The sequence below is a fragment of the Lonchura striata genome, chromosome 28 (assembly GCF_050655825.1).
Source record: "Lonchura striata isolate lonStrDom1 chromosome 28, ASM5065582v1, whole genome shotgun sequence".
Lineage (NCBI taxonomy): Eukaryota > Metazoa > Chordata > Aves > Passeriformes > Estrildidae > Lonchura > Lonchura striata.
This window is the reverse complement of record NC_140730.1, coordinates 2,411,214-2,429,343: the sequence shown is the minus strand read 5'-3', so window position 1 is coordinate 2,429,343 and position 18,130 is coordinate 2,411,214. Positions and strand designations below refer to the sequence as shown.

Genomic DNA, 18,130 nt, shown 5'->3' with positions numbered 1-18,130 from the left:
CCGCTGTTCCCGAGCGATTTATTTGTCTTTCCAAAGTGTGTTTGTCCCTCAGGCATGACCATTCCTCTTCCCAGGCTCCTGGGATGCATCCAGGACAGGCTGCTTTATCCCTGCCCTGCTTAGGAGCTCTACATTCAGGTTTATTAATCACATTCTGATTTTAAGCATCAGTATTTGACTTGTTACAGAAACAGAATTCATTTCTGGCCCTATGCACACCAATATTATGGATTTGTTAGATCCTGTGTAAGTATTACCAACAAGGAGCAAGTGGGGAGTAAAGGACGAGCTCAAGGAGGGCTCAGGGATCACCCTGACATGTGTTGGGTCTCAAAACTTCCCAACAAAACACAAAAAAAATTCTGGCAAAGCCTTTATGTCACGATATGACATCACCTTCCCTGAGATTGTTCAGACCAGAAACCAACTCAGCAGCGTTATCAACTCTGCTCCTGCTCCTTAGCAGGGTTGAAAATCCCTCAGGTCAGAGGGGTTTATTAAAGACAGAAAAGCACCCGGAGCAGGTAGAGTTTATTGGAAGGCGTGTGAGGAGCCGGATTTGTGCGTAAATGTGAGCAGTGCCCGGGGGCAGTGAGTGGGGACATAAATAAAGGCTATTTCCTGTACCAGATCTGCATCCTCCTCTCCCGCTTGATTTTCCTCTGCAGCTGCAGGATCCCGTAGAGCAGAGCCTCAGCTGTGGGTGGGCAACCTGGGAGAGAGAAAGGAAAGAAGGGAGGAAGGTCACAGGGCAGGGACCTGCACGGAGCCAGAGCCAGCAGCAGAGCTGCCAACCCCAGGACTTATCCCAAAACTGACTCCCCTCTGGATTTGTGGCTGGCCCAGGCAGGAGTGTAAAGAAACTAAACTGATGCTGTTAATCAAGAAGATCTTTATCAAACATAGCAATTATTTGACTTCAAAGTATATCCAAACCCCCCTCCCACCCCACTGATGGTGCCACCACCATCACAACCCTCCCCATTGCACAATCCCTGGAGCTGCTGCAGCTTCCCCACCACTGAAAGGGGAAAACCTTTCAAGCCTACAGCTGAATGCAGAGAACTCCCCTCCCCCTGCCCTGCTCCCAGGTGGAGCTGCCCTTCGTACCTGGCACGTAAATGTCCACGGGCACGATGCGGTCGCAGCCCCTCACCACCGAGTAGGAGTAGTGGTAGTAGCCCCCACCGTTGGCACAGCTACAGGGACAAGGACAGGGACAGTGTCAGCCCAGGAAGGGGAGCAAGAGGCCAAGGGAAGGTGGCCCTGGGCAGGTGGGCGCTGCCAGGCTTGGAGCCAGCTCCACAGGTGACAGCGCCCCATCACGAGCCCTGCCTGGGAGGTTTTCAGATGAATCCAACCCAGCTGAACTTTCCCATCACCCTCACAAAGCAGAGTCCACAGCCCTCCCTCTCTGCTACAAACCCTTCTATTTTGCCTCAGAGCTTTCCCAGAATTTGTCCTGTTCCAGCCTGGACTGGCCACCCTAAGCCCTGGTGTGGGGACAGGAAAGTTGTGAGAATAATGGGATCTTTGAGGGTGGGAAAGACCTCTGAGACCATGGAATCCAACTAAATTCCATGGAGCAGATTCCAACTGACTTCCCCATGGAGCAGATTCCAACCAAGTTCCCCCATGGAGCAGATTCCAACCAAGTCCCCCCATGGAGCAGATTCCAGCACAGCAGAAGCCATTTTGAAAGCCAAAAGTAAACTCTGCAATTCTGGATCTACACAAGTTTGGCAGTTCCCAAGCCCCTGAATCCAAGCCTGGGAGGATTCACACACACCATTCCCAGAAGGAACCTTTCTGCTCTGCTCCACAAGGCTTCTTTAACAACTTAAACACAAACAAGAGAAGAATTCCCCCCACGGCACCGAGGCTGTCCTGGCACTCACCTCCCCATGGACACCACGTAGCGAGGCTCTGGCATCTGGTCGTAGACCTGCAGAACAGGAATGTTGGGGTGGGTCAGAACTCAAAATGTCCCTCAGACATTTTTGGATGTTCCGGGCCCAAGTCAGAAGCATTTGAGACCCTGGCAGGCAGCTGCAAACAGCTGTGATTTTGGGTTTGAGCCATGGAATGAGTTACCAACCTTGCAGGAAGAACAAGAAGACACAAAAGTTTAGATATTATAGTAGAAGTAGTCACAAAGTAGAGGGAAGAATTTTTGAGTGCTGTACAGGGGGGTTTTAGTTTTGTACATGGGGGTCAGAGGTTTTAAGATGGAGGGATTTGGGCTGGTCCTGTCCTCCGTCTTTCTCCTCCCTTACCTCCATGTTCTTGGTGATGTTGGCATTCACAGATTGGTTTAGTGTAGAAAAGCACCATTTAATATAGGTAATAGGCATTGGGAAAAACTGTAAACATGTAACACGTAATGTACCATATAAAAGAGAGCAGCAGCCCTGGGCAGGGAGAGAAGAAGCAGTCGGGAGTCAGAGAGGATGTCAGGGTGTGTGCGTGCCTCTGCCTGAGCTCTGAGCAAACCACAGCAGCCCCAGAAGAAAATCTTTTAGATAACTTGCAATAAACTGCCTTGAGACCAAACAACAGAAACTGCTGAGTTTTCTTTGGAAGCATGGGTTGGAGGAGAGACTTTTCCACCACGCGGAGCCACCCCAAACTAGGGATTGCTCTGTCAGGGGTGACCCCCAGCTCCCCGTGCTGCCGTACCTTGCGCAGCGCCGGGGCCATTTTGTTGGTCAGGGTCCCTGCCACGATCATGACGTCGGCCTGGCGGGGGCTGGCCCGGAACACGACCCCGAAGCGATCCATGTCGTAGCGAGGCGCTGCCATGTGCATCATCTCCACGGCACAGCAGGCCAGCCCGAAGGTCATGGGCCACAGGGAGCTCTGTGGGGACAGCCAGCAGCTCAGGGACACCGAGGGGCAGAGCTCAAGGCACGGCTCCGGGGATTCGGACACAGGGAGAGCTCCGTGTGCGGCCTGAGCGTGTCCAGAGCTGCTCCCTGACACTGCTAAAGCCACCTCAGAACCACCCAGGGACAGCAGAGAAGGACCAGGCCAGCTGAGGCAGAGCACAGCACACCCAGGGCACTGTCACTCATGTCACCCTTCCCCACAGGCAGAGCAGCTGCTCAGGGCAAGGACAGCTCCAGAAGTGCCTTTTCCTGGTGACCAAGGGCAGTTCCAGACCCTCCCACACCCTCAGCGCCTTCAGCCGGTGTCCCACACTGTCACTGGACCCCAGTGTCACCCTCTGGCCACAGAACTCGGCCACAGGAGCTCTGAGCCTATTTTTATCCCAAGCAGGAGGTGCCTCCGATGTGCCACCCTCTGTCCCTCGGTGCCAGGGTGGCTCAGGACTCACCCGCCGTGCCCAGTTGACCAGGTCATCGAGCTTGGCGATGACGTACTCGCCGCGGCTGCTGGGGACGTAGGATTTCCTCGGGACAACAGCAGAGCTCTTCTGCACCTGGACAGAGCTGAAAGGAGCCAAGACCCTCCAGTTATTCCCTTGCAGAATCAGCATGCAGCCCTCCAAGGGGCTGTGACCCCTTGAGGAATGACCGTGCCACCCCGCAGCTGGCAGCAGAGGGTTCTCCCCAGTGTGGGATCTGTGGGTTTGGTGCCCGGGCAGAGCCCCTCAGCCATACCCCAAGCACAGAGAGCCCCTGGCTGCCTCTGCCCGGGGCTCCCAGAGCTCCCAGAACTCCCCGGATTTTACAGGGAAGCGGGGAGACGCCTCACAGGAGGTGCCACGGGGACCCCCAAACCCAGGGATGGGCACAGCCGACTGTTCCCTGTCCCCAGGGCAGGAGCTGTCACCTGTCAGCGCCATCGGCCACCGGCGTCTGATGGAGCAGCTGAGCCTGAAGGGCACTCGCAGAGCCGGGCCTGGGGACAGAAAGGGCCCGCACAGGGTGACAGAGTGACGGGGTGTCACGGTGACAGGGTGTCAGGGTGACAGTGTCAGGGTGACAGGGTGACAGAGTGTCAGGGTGTCAGGATGACAGAGTGTCAGGGTGGCAGGGCATCAGGGCATCAGGGTGACAGGGCATCAGGGTGACAGAGGGTCAGGGTGACAGTGTCAGGGTGACAGAGTGACAGGGTGTCAGGGTGACAGAGTGTCAGGGTGACAGGGCATCAGGGCATCAGGGTGACAGGGCATCAGGGTGACAAAGGGTCAGGGTGACAGGGTGTCAGGGTGACAGGGTGTCAGGATGACAGAGTGTCAGGGTGGCAGGGCATCAGGGCATCAGGGTGACAGGGCATCAGGGTGACAGAGGGTCAGGGTGACAGTGTCAGGGTGACAGAGTGACAGGGTGTCAGGGTGACAGAGTGTCAGGGTGACAGGGCATCAGGGCATCAGGGTGACAGGGCATCAGGGTGACAGAGGGTCAGGGTGACAGTGTCAGGGTGACAGAGTGACAGGGTGTCAGGGTGACAGAGTGTCAGGGTGACAGGGCATCAGGGCATCAGGGTGACAGGGCATCAGGGTGACAGAGTGTCAGGGTGACAGGGTGTCAGGGTGTCAGGGTGACAGGGTGTCAGGATGACAGGGTGACAGAGTGACAGGGTGTCAGGGTGACAGAGCCCCCACCACGCACCAGAGCCCTCATGGGAGCCAGGGCTCCACATACTGAAGGAGCCCCCCGCTGACCCCAAGGCCCGGGGGGCTGTTCGGCCGCGGCTCTGGGGTCCCCCCACCCCATCACCACCCCCGTCACCGCCGGGGTCAGCGCTGTCACCCCCGGCCCCGCCGCCCAGCCCGGCGCTCACCGCCAGCCCAGCGCTCCGTGCGCGGGGAGCCGGAGACCTGCGGGACAGCACGGCAGAGCTCAGCCCGGCGTGGGGCACGGGCCGGGGCCGGGAACGGCCCGGTGTCCCCTCAGCGGGGAGGAACGGCCCGGTGTCCCCTCAGGGGGGAGGAACGGCCCGGTGTCCCCTCAGGGAGGAGGAACGGCCCGGTGTCCCCTCAGCGGGGAGGAACGGCCCGGTGTCCCCTCAGGGCTCCCCCCGGTCCCTCCCTCGGCGGAGGGACGACGGCTTGTGTCGGTGCCCAAGCCGGGCACTGCCCCCGTCCCATCCCCGCTCCCGTCCCCATTCCCATTCCCATTCCCGGCCCCATTCCCATTCCCATTCCCATCCCCACTCCCGCTCCCGGCCCTCACGACCCGTCCCCGTTCCTGCTCCCATTCCCATTCCCATCCCCGTTCCCGTCCCCGTCCCTCACGGCCCAGCCCCGCTCCCGCTCCCGTCCCCGTCCCTCACGGCCCAGCCCCGCTCCCGTCCCCGGCCCTCACGGCCCAGCCCCGCTCCCGTGCCCGTCCCCGTCCCTCACGGCCCAGCGCCGCCATCTCTCCGCAGCCCTTCAGGCAACCTCTGCGCGCGGTGCCCCCGCTAAAGGGCCCGGCGCGGCACCGCCTCAGCGCTCCGGCGGGAAACGCGTCCCGCGCGAGGGGTTCCGGAGGTCCACGGCAAAAGGATCCCAAAATGATCCCAAAGGGATCCTAAAACGATCCCGAAGCCATCCCAAAACGATTCCCAAAACGATCCCCTGCGGCCCGGGCCGTCCCGGGCCGCCACAGGACTCGGAGGGAAGGGCCCGTCCCGGGGCTGCGGAGCCGCGCAGGAAAATGGAAGCGACCGTCCCTGGGTGGGCTCGAACCACCAACCTTTCGGTTAACAGCCGAACGCGCTAACCGATTGCGCCACAGAGACCGCGCTGCCGCCGCTTCCCGCCCGGCCCCGTGTCCCGCCTGTCCCGTGGCCTGTGTTCCGTGTCCCAAATCCCGCCTGCCCCGTGTCTGTGTCCCACACCCCGCCTGGCCCGTGTCGCACCCGTCCTGTGTCCTGTGTCCCGTGTCCCACACCCCGCCTGTCTCGTGTCCCGTGTCCCAAATCCCAATCCCGCCTGTCCCGTGTCCCATGCCCCGTGTCCCAAATCCCGTCTGCCCTATGTCCCGTGTCCCAAATCCCGCGTCCGTGTACCAAATCTCATGTCCTGTGTCCGTGTCCCACACCCCGCCTGTTCCGTGTCCCGTGTCTCAAATCCGGCCTGTCCCGCGTCCATGTCCCACACCCCGCCTGTCCCGCGTCCGTGTCCCACACCCCGCCTGTCCCGTGTCCCGTGTCCGTGTCTCACACCCCGCTTGTCCTGCGTCCGTGTCTCACACCCCGCCTGTCCCGTGTCCCGTGTCCGTGTCCCACACCCCGCCTGTCCCGTGTCCCGTGTCTCACACCCGGCCTGTCCCGTGTCCCACACCCCGCCTGTCCCGTGTCCGTGTCCCACACCCCGCCTGTCTCGTGTCCCGTGTCCGTGTCTCATACCCCGCCTGTCTCGTGTCCCGTGTCCGTGTCCCACACCCCGCCTGTCCCGTGTCCCGTGTCCGTGTCTCACACCCGGCCTGTCCCGTGTCCCGTGTCCGTGTCCCACACCCCGCCTGTCCCGTGTCCGTGTCCCACACCCCGCCTGTCCCGTGTCCCGTGTCCGTGTCTCACACCCGGCCTGTCCCGTGTCCCGTGTCCCACACCCCGCCTGTCCCGTGTCCCCCCGTGTCCCCGCCCCACGCGCTGCCACCGGCGGTGACGGGCGGGGTGGGCGGAGCGCGGCCGTGCAGCCGAAATAGCTCAGTTGGGAGAGCGTTAGACTGAAGATCTAAAGGTCCCTGGTTCGATCCCGGGTTTCGGCAGAGCTCTCTTTTCCTGTCGGGACACGGGTTGCAAAAGCGCCGTTTTCACCCCAAAACACCCCCCCACACTCCCCGAAAACTCGGAACTAGTTATCCCCTCCCCTAACTCTGCACTTGATCGTTTTTAATATCCTGGAAACACACGTACGCAACAGGGAGGGGTGGAGAACTGCGGGCTGTAACACTGAATAATGATAAATAATATTGAATATATTAAATAAATATGAATTAATAATGAATATGAGTTAATGATCTTACACTGAGCATTGAGGAGGCAGCTGAAGGAACACGGATTAATTAATCACAAGCAGAGGTGCTGTGTGTTAGCCCATTTTAAATACAGCACAAGAACAAGACCCAGTGAGTTCATTTCCCAGTGATTAATAACGTGAGACTGAGACAGACAGGATATTACAGCTTTATCTGATGTATAAAAACTATCTCCACCTGCTGTAAAACTGGACTGGAAGCACCACCCACCACAGATTAAAATAATTAAACAAAAGCAGCAAATGTTGACGATTCACTTCATCCCACTTTATTAAGTCCACTCGATCTGTACAGGGCTGAGCCTGGTGCCCAGAACCAGTGAGTGACCACTGGGGCAGCACTGGAGGGGGGTGGGACAAGGTCAGGATTATCCCTGGAAGTGCCCAAGGCCAGGCTGGAGGGGCTTGGAGCACCCCGGGGCAGCAGGAGGTGTCCCTGCCCATGGCTGGCAGAATCCCAAGGAGTTTTGATGGAGAAGGGAACGCTGGGTTCATGTAAAGGAGGTGGAAGTTGATCCCCATCTCCAAATTACCCCAGAGCACTGGGATGAGGGGCAGGCAGTCCCTGCCCAGCCTCTCATCTCCAAAGGGGAAGTGCCACTCACAGCTCTGAGTTAACTCCATCGTTAATTTTTTATCCTGTCCCACAGAATTGATTATCCCTCCTCACAGGTTTTAATAAAACCCTCACTCTTCCCGGCCTGTCCCTATAATTGAGGTACTTGAGATAACAGGAATAAGGATTCCATGGAAAAACTCATTAGAGAGCACAGAGCAATTAAAAGTGTAATTAAAATATATTCAGATAATTACTAAAACCAGGATAGGCATCTGGATCCCAATTTCAACTTCTTCATCTCAAATCATCTTGGGTTTTACTGGACAAGCAAGGAGATCATATTTCATTATGACAGAGAAACCCTAATCAGGGGGTTTTATGTATCATTTATCATTATTCATCATTAATTAGTTCTTGGTGACACTGGTTCCATGTGTCACAGCTCCAGCAAAGGTGAGCAGGGAGCTGGGCAGGATTAAATTGGGAATTTAGATGAGAAAAAGACAATTAAAAGCCTCCCAAAATTCACAGCCTCAAAAGAGGCAATAAATGAGCATTCCACTGGTTCAGTTAGAGGAAAAGGGAATGTTTTGATTTAAGCAAACCTGGACTCCTTCTCCATGGAATTCTACCTGTAATGACAAAACAAGAACCCAAATCTTTGCCATGCAGGTGGCAGCTCTCAGCACCGATCTCATTGCCCACCCTTGGAGATCCAGGAGGCAAGAAGGGGAAAGCCCCAGGAGCCTTCCCTGCCAGGAACCCCCTGGTTTGCTCAGGAGGCACCACCAAAGCAGGACAGGATCCCTTCCCAAGTCGGGCGTTTGGCTGGAAGAAGCCACGTGGAAGCTGCTGGAGCAGCAGAAGCTCTGCACAGCGCTGGGGGTCTCTGGCAGCCCCCAGGGAGGGCACTGATGGATCCTGAACACGGCGAGGCCACGGAAGCAGCAAGGGCTGGGAGCAGAGCAGGTGGGAATATGCACACAGACTTTACAAAGAATGCCACGTTTTATACAAATCACATTGGTTATCTACACCTGGCCCCAGGACAGCCCCGGCCACTCCTCAGCTCTCCGCAGGCTCCGGCTCCATCTTCAGCTTTTTGCTTCCCAGGACTTGCTCATCGAACAACTCTCTCTCTCTAGAAAGAAAAATAGAGAAGGTTTTAAGTCAAAAGAGGATATTATTGTCCAGATTGCATCACCTGGACAAATTAAATTTACAGTGTTGGAGTATCTCAGCTAGGATATTTTCCATGTTTTGTCCCTCAAAGGAAGAGGACACTGAGCTCCCCAGCCCTCACCTGAAACCTTTTCTGTATCCAACAATAAAGGAGTAAAAAACTTTTTAAATCTACCTTTTGCTCACAGGTGGTCCTTTAATGTACTTCTCTTCTGCCTTCTCGTAATCAATGTCATCCACGGCAGCAATGGCACAGATGATGGCCTAGAAAAGCATTCAATAATTAATAATCATAATCAATAAGCAAAACTAAACTACAGCCAGGGACTTGAAACTGCCTCAGATGAGCACGTTTCGAGAAAAGGGTTCCAAAATTACTTCACAAACTTGGATGAAACCAGTCACTGAGTGCCTGAAATTCTTAAATAAAAAATAGGAAATTGTTCTGTACCATCCCCCTGGGGGGTATTTTTATCCTCAGATTAAAATATTCTTCACAGTAATTTTGTTTCTACACGAGTTAATGTTCTCCTGGGAAAATTCCTGGGAAGAACACAAGGTATCCACAACAACTGTAAGAACAGCCAACACACCACCCCCCACCCCGACACACACAAAGGACCAAGAAAACCCTGAGAAGTTGCCAAATAAAAACAAAAACCCCAAAACAAAGATTTGAAGCATTTCAGAGGTAATTATAATATACCAGGAAACTATCAGTCTGCTTTTAAAAACAACTATCTACCTGAAGCTTCTCTTTTCTGTGCTTAAAAATCAGCATTTTTGTGACTCAGGCTGTAGGCAGGGGTGAATATTCCTGCCTGGCTCAGTTCTGGGAACTCTCCCCACGTCATTCCATAGGAACCACAGCAGAGGAATAAATAATGGGAATTTGTGTCATTTATGACTCCAGAGTTCATTTTTCCCCATGTTATGCTCCCTCACCTCGGGTAAAAGCACATCTAAGATGAATCTAATGCCATCCCCCAGGATCTGGTGCAGGTTCTTGGTGTCCATCTCCCTGTAGACCTCCTTCAGGTACCCAACCACCAGGTCCAGCTGCTCCTCATCCTCCAAGTAAGTCTCCACACAGGTCATGTACCGGCTGGAATTCAGGAATTTCTTCAGCCAGCGGGATTGTTTCCCACTTTTCAAGATCCCCAGGAGATGCTCTTCAGCCCCTTTGGTCTTCACTATGAACTCTACCAGCTTCTTGTTCTCCCTGTCCCTGGCAGCTCTGGTCCTGTCAGGGAGGAGCCTCCTCGGGGGTTTCTGGGGACAGGTGTCCGAGGAAGACTGTCCAGAGCCTTCCTCCCCTGTGTTTGGGAACGCCATCTCCACCACACTCTGGTATCCCTCCTTCCTCACTGGGTAGCCTGAAAGAGAAACCACAAGCATTTATATTTAAATGTACAAAGAGTTTTTATAGCCGTATCAATAGAAAATAAGGAATTTTATTGCTGAGAGGAGTTTTACCCAGCTGAGAGAATTCCCAAAGGGATGGCTTCACTTACTGATATCGGCAGCAAAATACTCCAGGAAGGACCCGGTGAAAGAATGACAGCCTAAAAACCCAAAACAGGGGCAGTGATCAGTTCCATTCACCCAGGAATCAAAGCTTGGGGTTCCCTTTTCCTGGTGGGTCTCAAGAGGAGATCCCAGAGAAGCTGGGAGTGTCCAAGCCAAGGCTGGGAGTACCCTGGGACAGTGGAAGCTGTCCCTGCCCGTGGCAGGGGGGCTGCATGGGCTTTAAGGGCCCTTCCCACCCAAATATCCTGGGATTTGGTGGTTCCATGGTCACCTGCCCCTCCTTACCCACTCGGATCCTGTAGTCCAGGATCAGCTGGAGGCACCACTCGATTTCTCTGGAATAGTTCTCCTTGGCCCGTTCCTGCAAAACAAGGAGAATTTTCTGTCCCAAATCCAGCAGCTCTCCAAGAGTTTCAGCCCAGGATGCCAAGCAGAGGACAGAAATGGTCCATGACAATTTTTTCCTCACAGTAAAACAGCTCCTGCCAGAGCTGTCACAGGGATGAGAGTGGCTTTGAATGTGTCAAGCCCACATTCCACCCTGGCCATTCATATCCTGAATTTCCCACTGTATCTGCCCAAGCCCTGCAGTTCCACTTCTCTGGGATACTCACAATGAGCTCCTGCTTCTCCCCACAGTCAAAGTGCTTCAGGCTCTTCAGAGACACTGAGAAACTTTTAGAAAAACACAGTCAGAGGTGCAACTCAGCTGCCCCACTTCCCTGTTTATTTACTGCAGTTCTGCTTCTCCCTGAAAATCCCATTCCCCAAGGAATTAAGGAGCAAAAGTTTTAATGGCTTTTGTTTCCAGAGCAAGTTAAAAATATGAAATCTTCCAAAAAAATGAGAAATAGCTGGTTCAGAGAAAAGTTAGAAGCAGGCCAGTATTTCCAGGAAGTTTGGGCAGCACAAGGAAAACACTGGCTGCATTTCAGGGATTTTTTTGTTTTATTTTCGATTCCTGAGCTCTTCCCAGGGAGACAGGGAGGTGCCTGAACCTGCAGCATGACAAAGCACTTGCAACCCTCCCTTGCCCCAGCCCCTCCCTCCCAGATAGACCTGGAGAGGACTGTCCCCACCCTGCACCAGGAAAAGGGCACAGGATACAGGATAAGAGACTGGAAATTCGGGATGGGATGAAAATCCACATTTACCCTTTCTTCTTCTCATTTGTGGTGCCATCTATGAAGAGCACACAGGCTCTCCGGTGCTTCCTCTTCACTGCTTTCACCTGGGGAGAGGATAAAGCCTCAAAAGTCCTACACCTGATAAAGCAGGGATATTTTTCTGTGGACATCACCCACCACAACCCACACTTAATTTTTTCCTATCGCTGTAACTTTCCTTTATTGCACAAATATGCAAAACTCAAGCAGAAGCGGCAACCAGTTCCCCCAGGGGAGCATTTTAGTGCACAAAGGGTCTCCCCTTTCTTTTGCAAATTGGGAACAAAACTCTTCTCCATGACATAAGAACTGGGATAACCTTGTGCTCTGTACAAACAGGTGTGAATTGACCACATTTTGAGAGCTTTCAGCACAAATTTACTCCTATCGATTTTGAAATGTTTCTACTGGAATGTCTTTAACACTTCCAGGAAGCACAAAAGTCACTCCAGATCTGGGAATTGCTCCTTATCAGCAGGATATGAGGAGGCAGGAGCTGCTCTTACCACAGCTGGCCAGTACGGATACCGTCGCAGCTTGCACCACACCAACATGCCTTCCTCGAAGAATTTGGGTTCTGGCATGAAAAAGAAGGGAAAATGTCCTTACAACAAGAAAACAAGACAGAAGCTGCCCCTCTCTTCCTCTCCTCCAGGAGAAACACCACGAGTTACTCTTCAGTGCTTTTACAGTGACCCCAAAATGCAGCACAGGGAGTCCAGAACTGAAACCCAGCAACTGCAATCCCAGGTCCTTCCCCAGTTTCAGGGGTTTTCATTTCATTCTGCAGCAAAATGCACCATGGACCCAGGAAGGCATTTTATCCCAAGACTGGACACAGCTGGATTCCCTCCTGGAATCCCCAGGGAATCTGAAGCTCCCAGAGGGGGAAGAGCCTCAGGCCTGTGCTGCTGTCTCACCTCGATGGGACAGAACGCTCGGGAAATTTTCCTCCTCTTCATCGGACAGAGGTGAGAGTGGAGGGAGGCTCTCTGAGGAAACTCTCCTGGAAGACATCCCAGAGGGTTCCAGCCCTGCCAACAGCACCAGGATCCAGGGATTAGGACAGGATCAGCTTCAGAGCAGGTGAGACACACCTGAGTGTGACCCAGAGGGGTCCTGACACACCTGCACACTCCTAATTAGGGAATTGTAATTCCCTGATCATGTGGATAAAAGAGGGAAAGAGGAAAGAATGGGGCTGGTTTCAGGACCCTGCACTGCTCATTCAAAAACATTTCATCTCAATTTATCAGAGAGCAGGAAGGGAAAACAAGCGTGAGCTCAAAAAAAAAGCCCCAAGCAACTCCAGACAATCCAAACACCACCCAAGCCCTCCCCAGCACTGAAGGGATCAGCATTTCTGCTTCCCAGGAATGGCAACCAAAAGGAATTAGATCAGCAATTCAAGAGCCACTTCCCCAAAAGCAAAGTAACATTCCAAGGTGAGTAACAGTGCTCATCACCCACATGGGATGAAGGTTTCCCTTCCCCAAGGGATTTGCCCACCTTCGTCTTCCTCGGAGTCAGGGGCTTTATTCCCAGCCAGGTGTGAGGGATCGTGGTTTTCCTCCTCCTGAGGCTGAGGGAAGGCACCAGAAGGCCCAGGTGAGGATCCAGCGTGGTTCCTGCATTTCCTGTCTGTGCCTGAGGCCACACCTGCCCCATCCAGGTGTTTTCCAGCCTCTGCCTCTCTCCTCCCATCCAGCTGCTTTGCCAGGCTCTCACTCTCGCTGCTGATGCTTTTCTCCAACTCATCCGAGGCAGTTTCACAGCAGGAATCCAGGAACGCTCTCCCAGGCTGAGCTCCTGTCTTTCTGGAAGGTTCCATGGTGCCAGATTTAGAGGGGACAGAGGGAGACCCCTCCTCAGGAGCCACCTGTGCTTGATCCTGGGGGGAATCATCCCTACATCTTCTTTTCCTTTCTTGCTGACTTCTTCCAGCCTCCGGCTTACAGGAGATTCCATCCCCCATTTTGGGCTGGATTTTCCTCTGCCTGGGTGATGATTTTGGTTCTGGTTTTTTGCAGTTGTGGCTGTCAGGGGCTGGTGCTACACTCGAGTCCCTGGCAGGGTTTGTGCCACTTCCAGGTGCTTTTCCCCTCCCCACTGGAGCCACAGAACCTCCCCGGCTGCGTGCCTTGGGCTCATCCTTCAGCCCACAGTTATTTTGGGGTTTTCTTTTCCTCTTGGCAGCCTCAGGTTCCGACTTTTTAGAGCGGGAGCGTAACAAGAAGCCGTGGGAGGGGGTGGGTGGGGCAGATTTCTCCCGGGAAAATTCGGGATTTGGTCCTTCTGCAGGTGGCATTTCACTGCAGGGGTCAGTCTGATGGAGAATATCCAGGGCAATTTTAAGGGAACAGCGATACTGCAGCTCCTCCACGGCCTCACTCATGCTTGTCTTTTGCTCTGATGAGGAAAAATATTCAATAAATGAAATTATCCTCATTATTCTCTCATGAACAAAATGTATTATTAAAGAAATAATAAACGTTACTTGTAGTGTTTCTTTGAAGGTGCATTTTTTACTACTTAAATCATCCACAATTCCCAAGGCAAAGGATGGAGACACACAAAGATCAAGCTGGAAGTGCCTCATTTTGAGGGAAACTCACATTTCTTCACCATTCCTCCAACAAACCACCCCAGGGAAGAGGAAAATGATAATTTTTAACCTATTTTCCAACTTTATGGAAAAGGGGCAAAGAAACTAAGTGAAATACTAAAGTTTTATTCCCCCCAGGCTGAGTTTCTACGGGGATTTGACACCCAGAAAAAACACAAAGCAGCACATTTGGGGCTGAGGTTTTACAGGTATTTTACAGCCAGAAAAGACACAAAGCAGCACATTTGGGTCCCTCCCTCCTCACCCAGGGTGGAGGCGATGGCCTTGATCTGCTCCTCTGTCAGGGGAACCACATTTGCAGAGCTCACACTGACTCTGGAACACAAAAAGGTGACTATAACCAGCAGCAAAACACTCCCAGCACCACCAAACTGCTCTCAGACAGCAAAAACCCCAAACATTCCCTCCCCCAACCTGTCCTTGCTAGGGTTAAACACCTAAACCTTCTGCAAATCCAGGATTCCATCTCACAGGCACCTTCAGATAAAAGGATTCCTTCCTTCCCCTTATTTTTTTAACCCCTCAGAATGCAAGCCCGTGATAGGAACAAGGATACTCAACTGCTTCTCCAAGCCAAGGATTTCAGCTTTAAATCCCATCTTTTTTGTGGCGGCAACAGGACTGCTCCCGGCAACTCCAGGTTTGCACAAAACCTACATTAAAAGTGAGAAATCTTCATTTAAAATCCTGACCAACAGCAAAACGCTTATCTAAGAGCAGCTTGAGAGTGCCTGGGAGCAGCCTTAGGATTGTGGAGTGATAAAATCCCAGGATGGACTGAGTGGGAAGGGACCTTAAATCCAATCTCATCCCAGTCCTGCCCCAGGCTGCTCCAAGCCCTGGCCTTAGGCACTTCCAGGGTCGGGGCAGCCTCGGCTTCTCTGGAGAGCCATTCCAGGGCTTCCCCACCCTCACAGGGAGGAATTTTTCCCCAATGCCCCATCCAACCCTGCCCTCTGTCAGTGAGAAATGATTCCCCCTCCTGTCCCATTGCTCCAGGCCCTCTCCATTTTTCCTGCTGGAATCTCCAAGGCTCGGACAAGTTCAGACAGGTTTGCTGGGACTTCTCCCTTCCTGCTCTGCTCCAAGCAACCCTCACAAACATTTCCTCATTCCTCCTTACTTTGGCTGGCCACAAACGCCTCTTCCACTTGCAGAGAACGAACTCTTGGTCAGTCATGGCTGAGCTTCACGTGGAAAAGGGCAATGCCAAGGTGTTCTGAGGGGAAAAAAAGGGAATAAAGGAGTCACCCATCTTTGTCCATTGTGGTTTTTGTTTTTTTTTAAGGAAATACAGGATTTAATCAAACATATTACTACATTTATTATTGTTTTACCTTTGGGATCACTGCACTGATATCACCCTGCAGCTTCTCCAATATTCTATCTTAAATTCCATTTTTCTGTAGAAGCTGTGGCTGCCCCATCCCTGGAAGTGTCCAAGGCCAGGTTGGACAAGGTTTGGAGCAAGGGATGGGACTAGATGGGCTTTAGGTCCTTCCAACCCAAACGATCCCAGGACTCAAGAATTCCATAATTCCAGGAGCACAACTGCCTCTCACCGAGTGTGTTGGGTGAGGCAAAAAGACTATCAAGAATTACACAATGCAGCCATGGGCCTGCCCAATCCACAGCTTCCTGCGACCAAACCCTGAAAACAGGGAACTACACCCTAAAAATAACGCGCTGGGTAGACTTTTTACACGTAATTCGATCCCAATTTTTACACATGATTTGCAACAGAAACCGGAGCAGGGCGGCCTCAGAGCCCTCAGCGGTTCTTCAAAGGCTTTAGAAAAAAGACACATTAAAGATGTCCCTGTACTTACAAGGTCCAGGTGCTGGGATGGCCGCGGCTCCGGGATCGCGGCCCTGCGGCGGCGGAGGGAAGGGACGAGGGGCGATTAGCCGGAACGGCGGGGCCGGTGCGGGACCCCGGGAGGCGGCGCGGGGACAGCGGGAACCGCCCGGCCCCAAAAAAACCCACGAGAGGGGAGGGACGGGACGGCCAAACCGCCCCCGCCGGCAGGGGAGGGACGGGACCCTCCCCCGGACCGCCCCCGGTGCGGGCAGAGACCCCCGAAATCCGGCCCTTGGTGAGGAGAGACCCCCCCAAAATCCGGCACTTGGTGAGGAGAGACCCCCAAAATCCGACAGTCGGTGAGGAGAGACCCCCCCAAAATCCGACAGTAGGTGGGGGGAGAGACCCCCAAAATCCGAGTCGGTGAGGGGAGAGACCCCCAAAACCCGGCCCTTGGTGAGGAGAGACCCCCAAAATGCGGCCCTTGGTGAGGAGAGACCCCCAAAATCTGGCCCTTGGTGAGGAGAGACCCCCCAAAATCGGACAGTCGGTGAGGAGAGACCCCCCAAAACCCGGCCCTTGGTGAGGAGAGACCCCCAAAATGCGGCCCTTGGTGAGGAGAAAGACCCCCAAAATCCGGCAGTCGGTGCGAGCAGAGACCCCCAAAATCCGGCACTCGGTGAGGAGAGACCCCCAAAATCCGAGTCGGTGAGGAGAGACCCCCCCAAAATCCGAGTCGGTGAGGAGAGACCCCCCCAAAATCCGAGTCGGTGAGGGGAGAGACCCCCAAAATCCGAGTCGGTGAGGAGAGACCCCCCCAAAATCCGGCACTTGGTGAGGAGAGACCCCCCCAAAATCCGACAGACAGTGAGGGCAGAGACGCCCCCAAAATCTCGCCCTTGGTGAGGGGAGAGGCCCCCACAATTCCGCCCTTGGTGAGGGACGGGACAGAGACCCCCACAGTCCGACAGTCGGTGAGGGCAGAGACCCCCAAAATCCCGGCCTCGCTGAGGGCAGAGACGCCCAAAATTCCGGCCTCGCTGAGGGGAGAGACCCCCAAAATCCGGCCCTCGCTGAGGGACGGGACAGGGAGCCCAAACCCGAACCGGTGAGGGGAAAGACGGTCCAGGACCCCAACCCTGCTCCGTGAGGGATGGGACCCTCCAAGCGCCCCGCTGAGGGGAGGAACGGCACCCCTCAAACCCTCCCCTCACAGGGGTCGCCCCCAACCTTCCCAGGTGAAGGGAGGGACGGGCCCCTCGCTTGGGCGGGACTCCCAAACGGAATCCCGGTGCCGGTGATAGCCCCGGAGCCTCGTGTCCCCCTCGGGCCCCGCTTTAAGCCCCGGGGTTTGGGGGGGGGGGGGCACCGTTACCGTGCGCGCTCCCGACAACGCCGCCCCCCGCGCGCCGCCGCCGCCCTCCACATGAGGCTCTGCGCGTGCGCCGCGCGCTCACCGCCCGGCACCGCCTCCCCGGACCAATCAGCGAGCGCCGCCTGGCGCCCCGCCTACCCCGCCGCCGCCAAAACGCGAGGCTCAGCCAATCAGAGAGCACGGTTCTGCCTCAGTCACGCCCACCACGCCTTCTATTGGTGGGTTAGACGGAAGCCACGCCCAGTCTGGGAGGCGGGCGGGGGTGCGGCATGGCAACAGGGCGAGTGACGTCATAGCCGGGAATTGTGACGTGACGTAATGGCTTGGTCGGGATGGCGCTGAGAGCCCGGCCATGGGCACGGACAGAGCCGGCACCGGCCGGGCGGCTCCAACCCAACCCAACCCAACCCAACCCAAACTGATCAAATCCAACCCAATCTGATCCAATCCAACCCAGCCAAACTGATCCAACCCAACCCAATCCGACGCAACCCAACCCAACCCGACCCAACCTAACCCAAACCAACCCAACCCAATCCAATCCCATGCAACCCAATCCAATCCAACCCAGTCCAACTCAACCCAACCCAATCCAACCCGATCCAATCAAATCCAACCCAATCTGATCCAAACCAATCCAACCCAACCCAATCTGATCCAATCCAACCCAACCCAACATAATCTGATCCAACCCAATCCAACCCAATCCAACCCAACCCAATCTGATCCAACCCAACCCAAACCAATCCAACACAACCTGATCCAATCCAACCCAACCCAACCCAACCCAACCCAACCCAACCCAATCTGGAATGCGATTCCCAGAGCAGCTGTGCCTGCCCCGCCCCTGAAAGTGTCCAAAGCCCAGCTGGATGGGGCTTGGAGCAGCCATCCACTGGAAGGCATCCCTGGGGACGGCAGGGGGGACACGAGAAGATCCTTAAATTCCCTTCCCACCCA

General features: G+C 54.6%; 2 protein-coding genes and 2 non-coding genes across 7 annotated transcripts; 1 reads left to right on the top strand and 3 right to left on the bottom strand.

Annotated features, from left to right (window-relative positions):
• Positions 1–514: 514 nt before the first annotated feature.
• Positions 515–5,347, bottom strand: NDUFS7 (NADH:ubiquinone oxidoreductase core subunit S7). Its single transcript, XM_021547969.2, has 8 exons — positions 5,312–5,347; positions 4,750–4,786; positions 3,796–3,864; positions 3,338–3,452; positions 2,680–2,859; positions 1,899–1,945; positions 1,111–1,199; positions 515–712 (listed from the first exon to the last, which is right to left on the bottom strand). The coding sequence occupies exons 1-8, from the start codon at positions 5,325–5,327 to the stop codon at positions 615–617; spliced, it is 651 nt and encodes a 216-aa protein (XP_021403644.1). The 5' UTR covers positions 5,328–5,347; the 3' UTR covers positions 515–614.
• A 270-nt stretch (positions 5,348–5,617) lies between these two features.
• On the bottom strand, positions 5,618–5,691 carry TRNAN-GUU (transfer RNA asparagine (anticodon GUU)). Its single transcript has one exon. It is a non-coding gene; the product is annotated as a tRNA-Asn (tRNA).
• Positions 5,692–6,589: 898 nt separating this feature from the next.
• Positions 6,590–6,662, top strand: TRNAF-GAA (transfer RNA phenylalanine (anticodon GAA)). The gene has a single exon. It is a non-coding gene; the product is annotated as a tRNA-Phe (tRNA).
• Positions 6,663–7,068: 406 nt separating this feature from the next.
• On the bottom strand, positions 7,069–17,253 carry PWWP3A (PWWP domain containing 3A, DNA repair factor). Of its 4 annotated transcripts, XM_085562184.1 has the most exons (16): positions 17,171–17,253; positions 15,824–15,866; positions 15,118–15,213; positions 14,556–14,647; positions 14,239–14,309; positions 12,878–13,777; positions 12,289–12,402; positions 11,875–11,945; positions 11,357–11,433; positions 10,817–10,877; positions 10,488–10,563; positions 10,187–10,237; positions 9,879–10,048; positions 9,618–9,794; positions 8,848–8,936; positions 7,069–8,631 (listed from the first exon to the last, which is right to left on the bottom strand). In XM_085562184.1, the coding sequence occupies exons 3-16, from the start codon at positions 15,172–15,174 to the stop codon at positions 8,556–8,558; spliced, it is 2,082 nt and encodes a 693-aa protein (XP_085418310.1). In that variant the 5' UTR covers positions 15,175–15,213; positions 15,824–15,866; positions 17,171–17,253; the 3' UTR covers positions 7,069–8,555. The 4 variants fall into 4 exon arrangements, with proteins under 4 accessions (XP_085418310.1, XP_085418308.1, XP_021403639.1 ...); XM_085562182.1 differs by having other exon boundaries at positions 9,618–10,048; positions 17,026–17,253; XM_021547964.4 differs by having other exon boundaries at positions 9,618–10,048.
• Between the last annotated feature and the right edge of the window lie 877 nt (positions 17,254–18,130).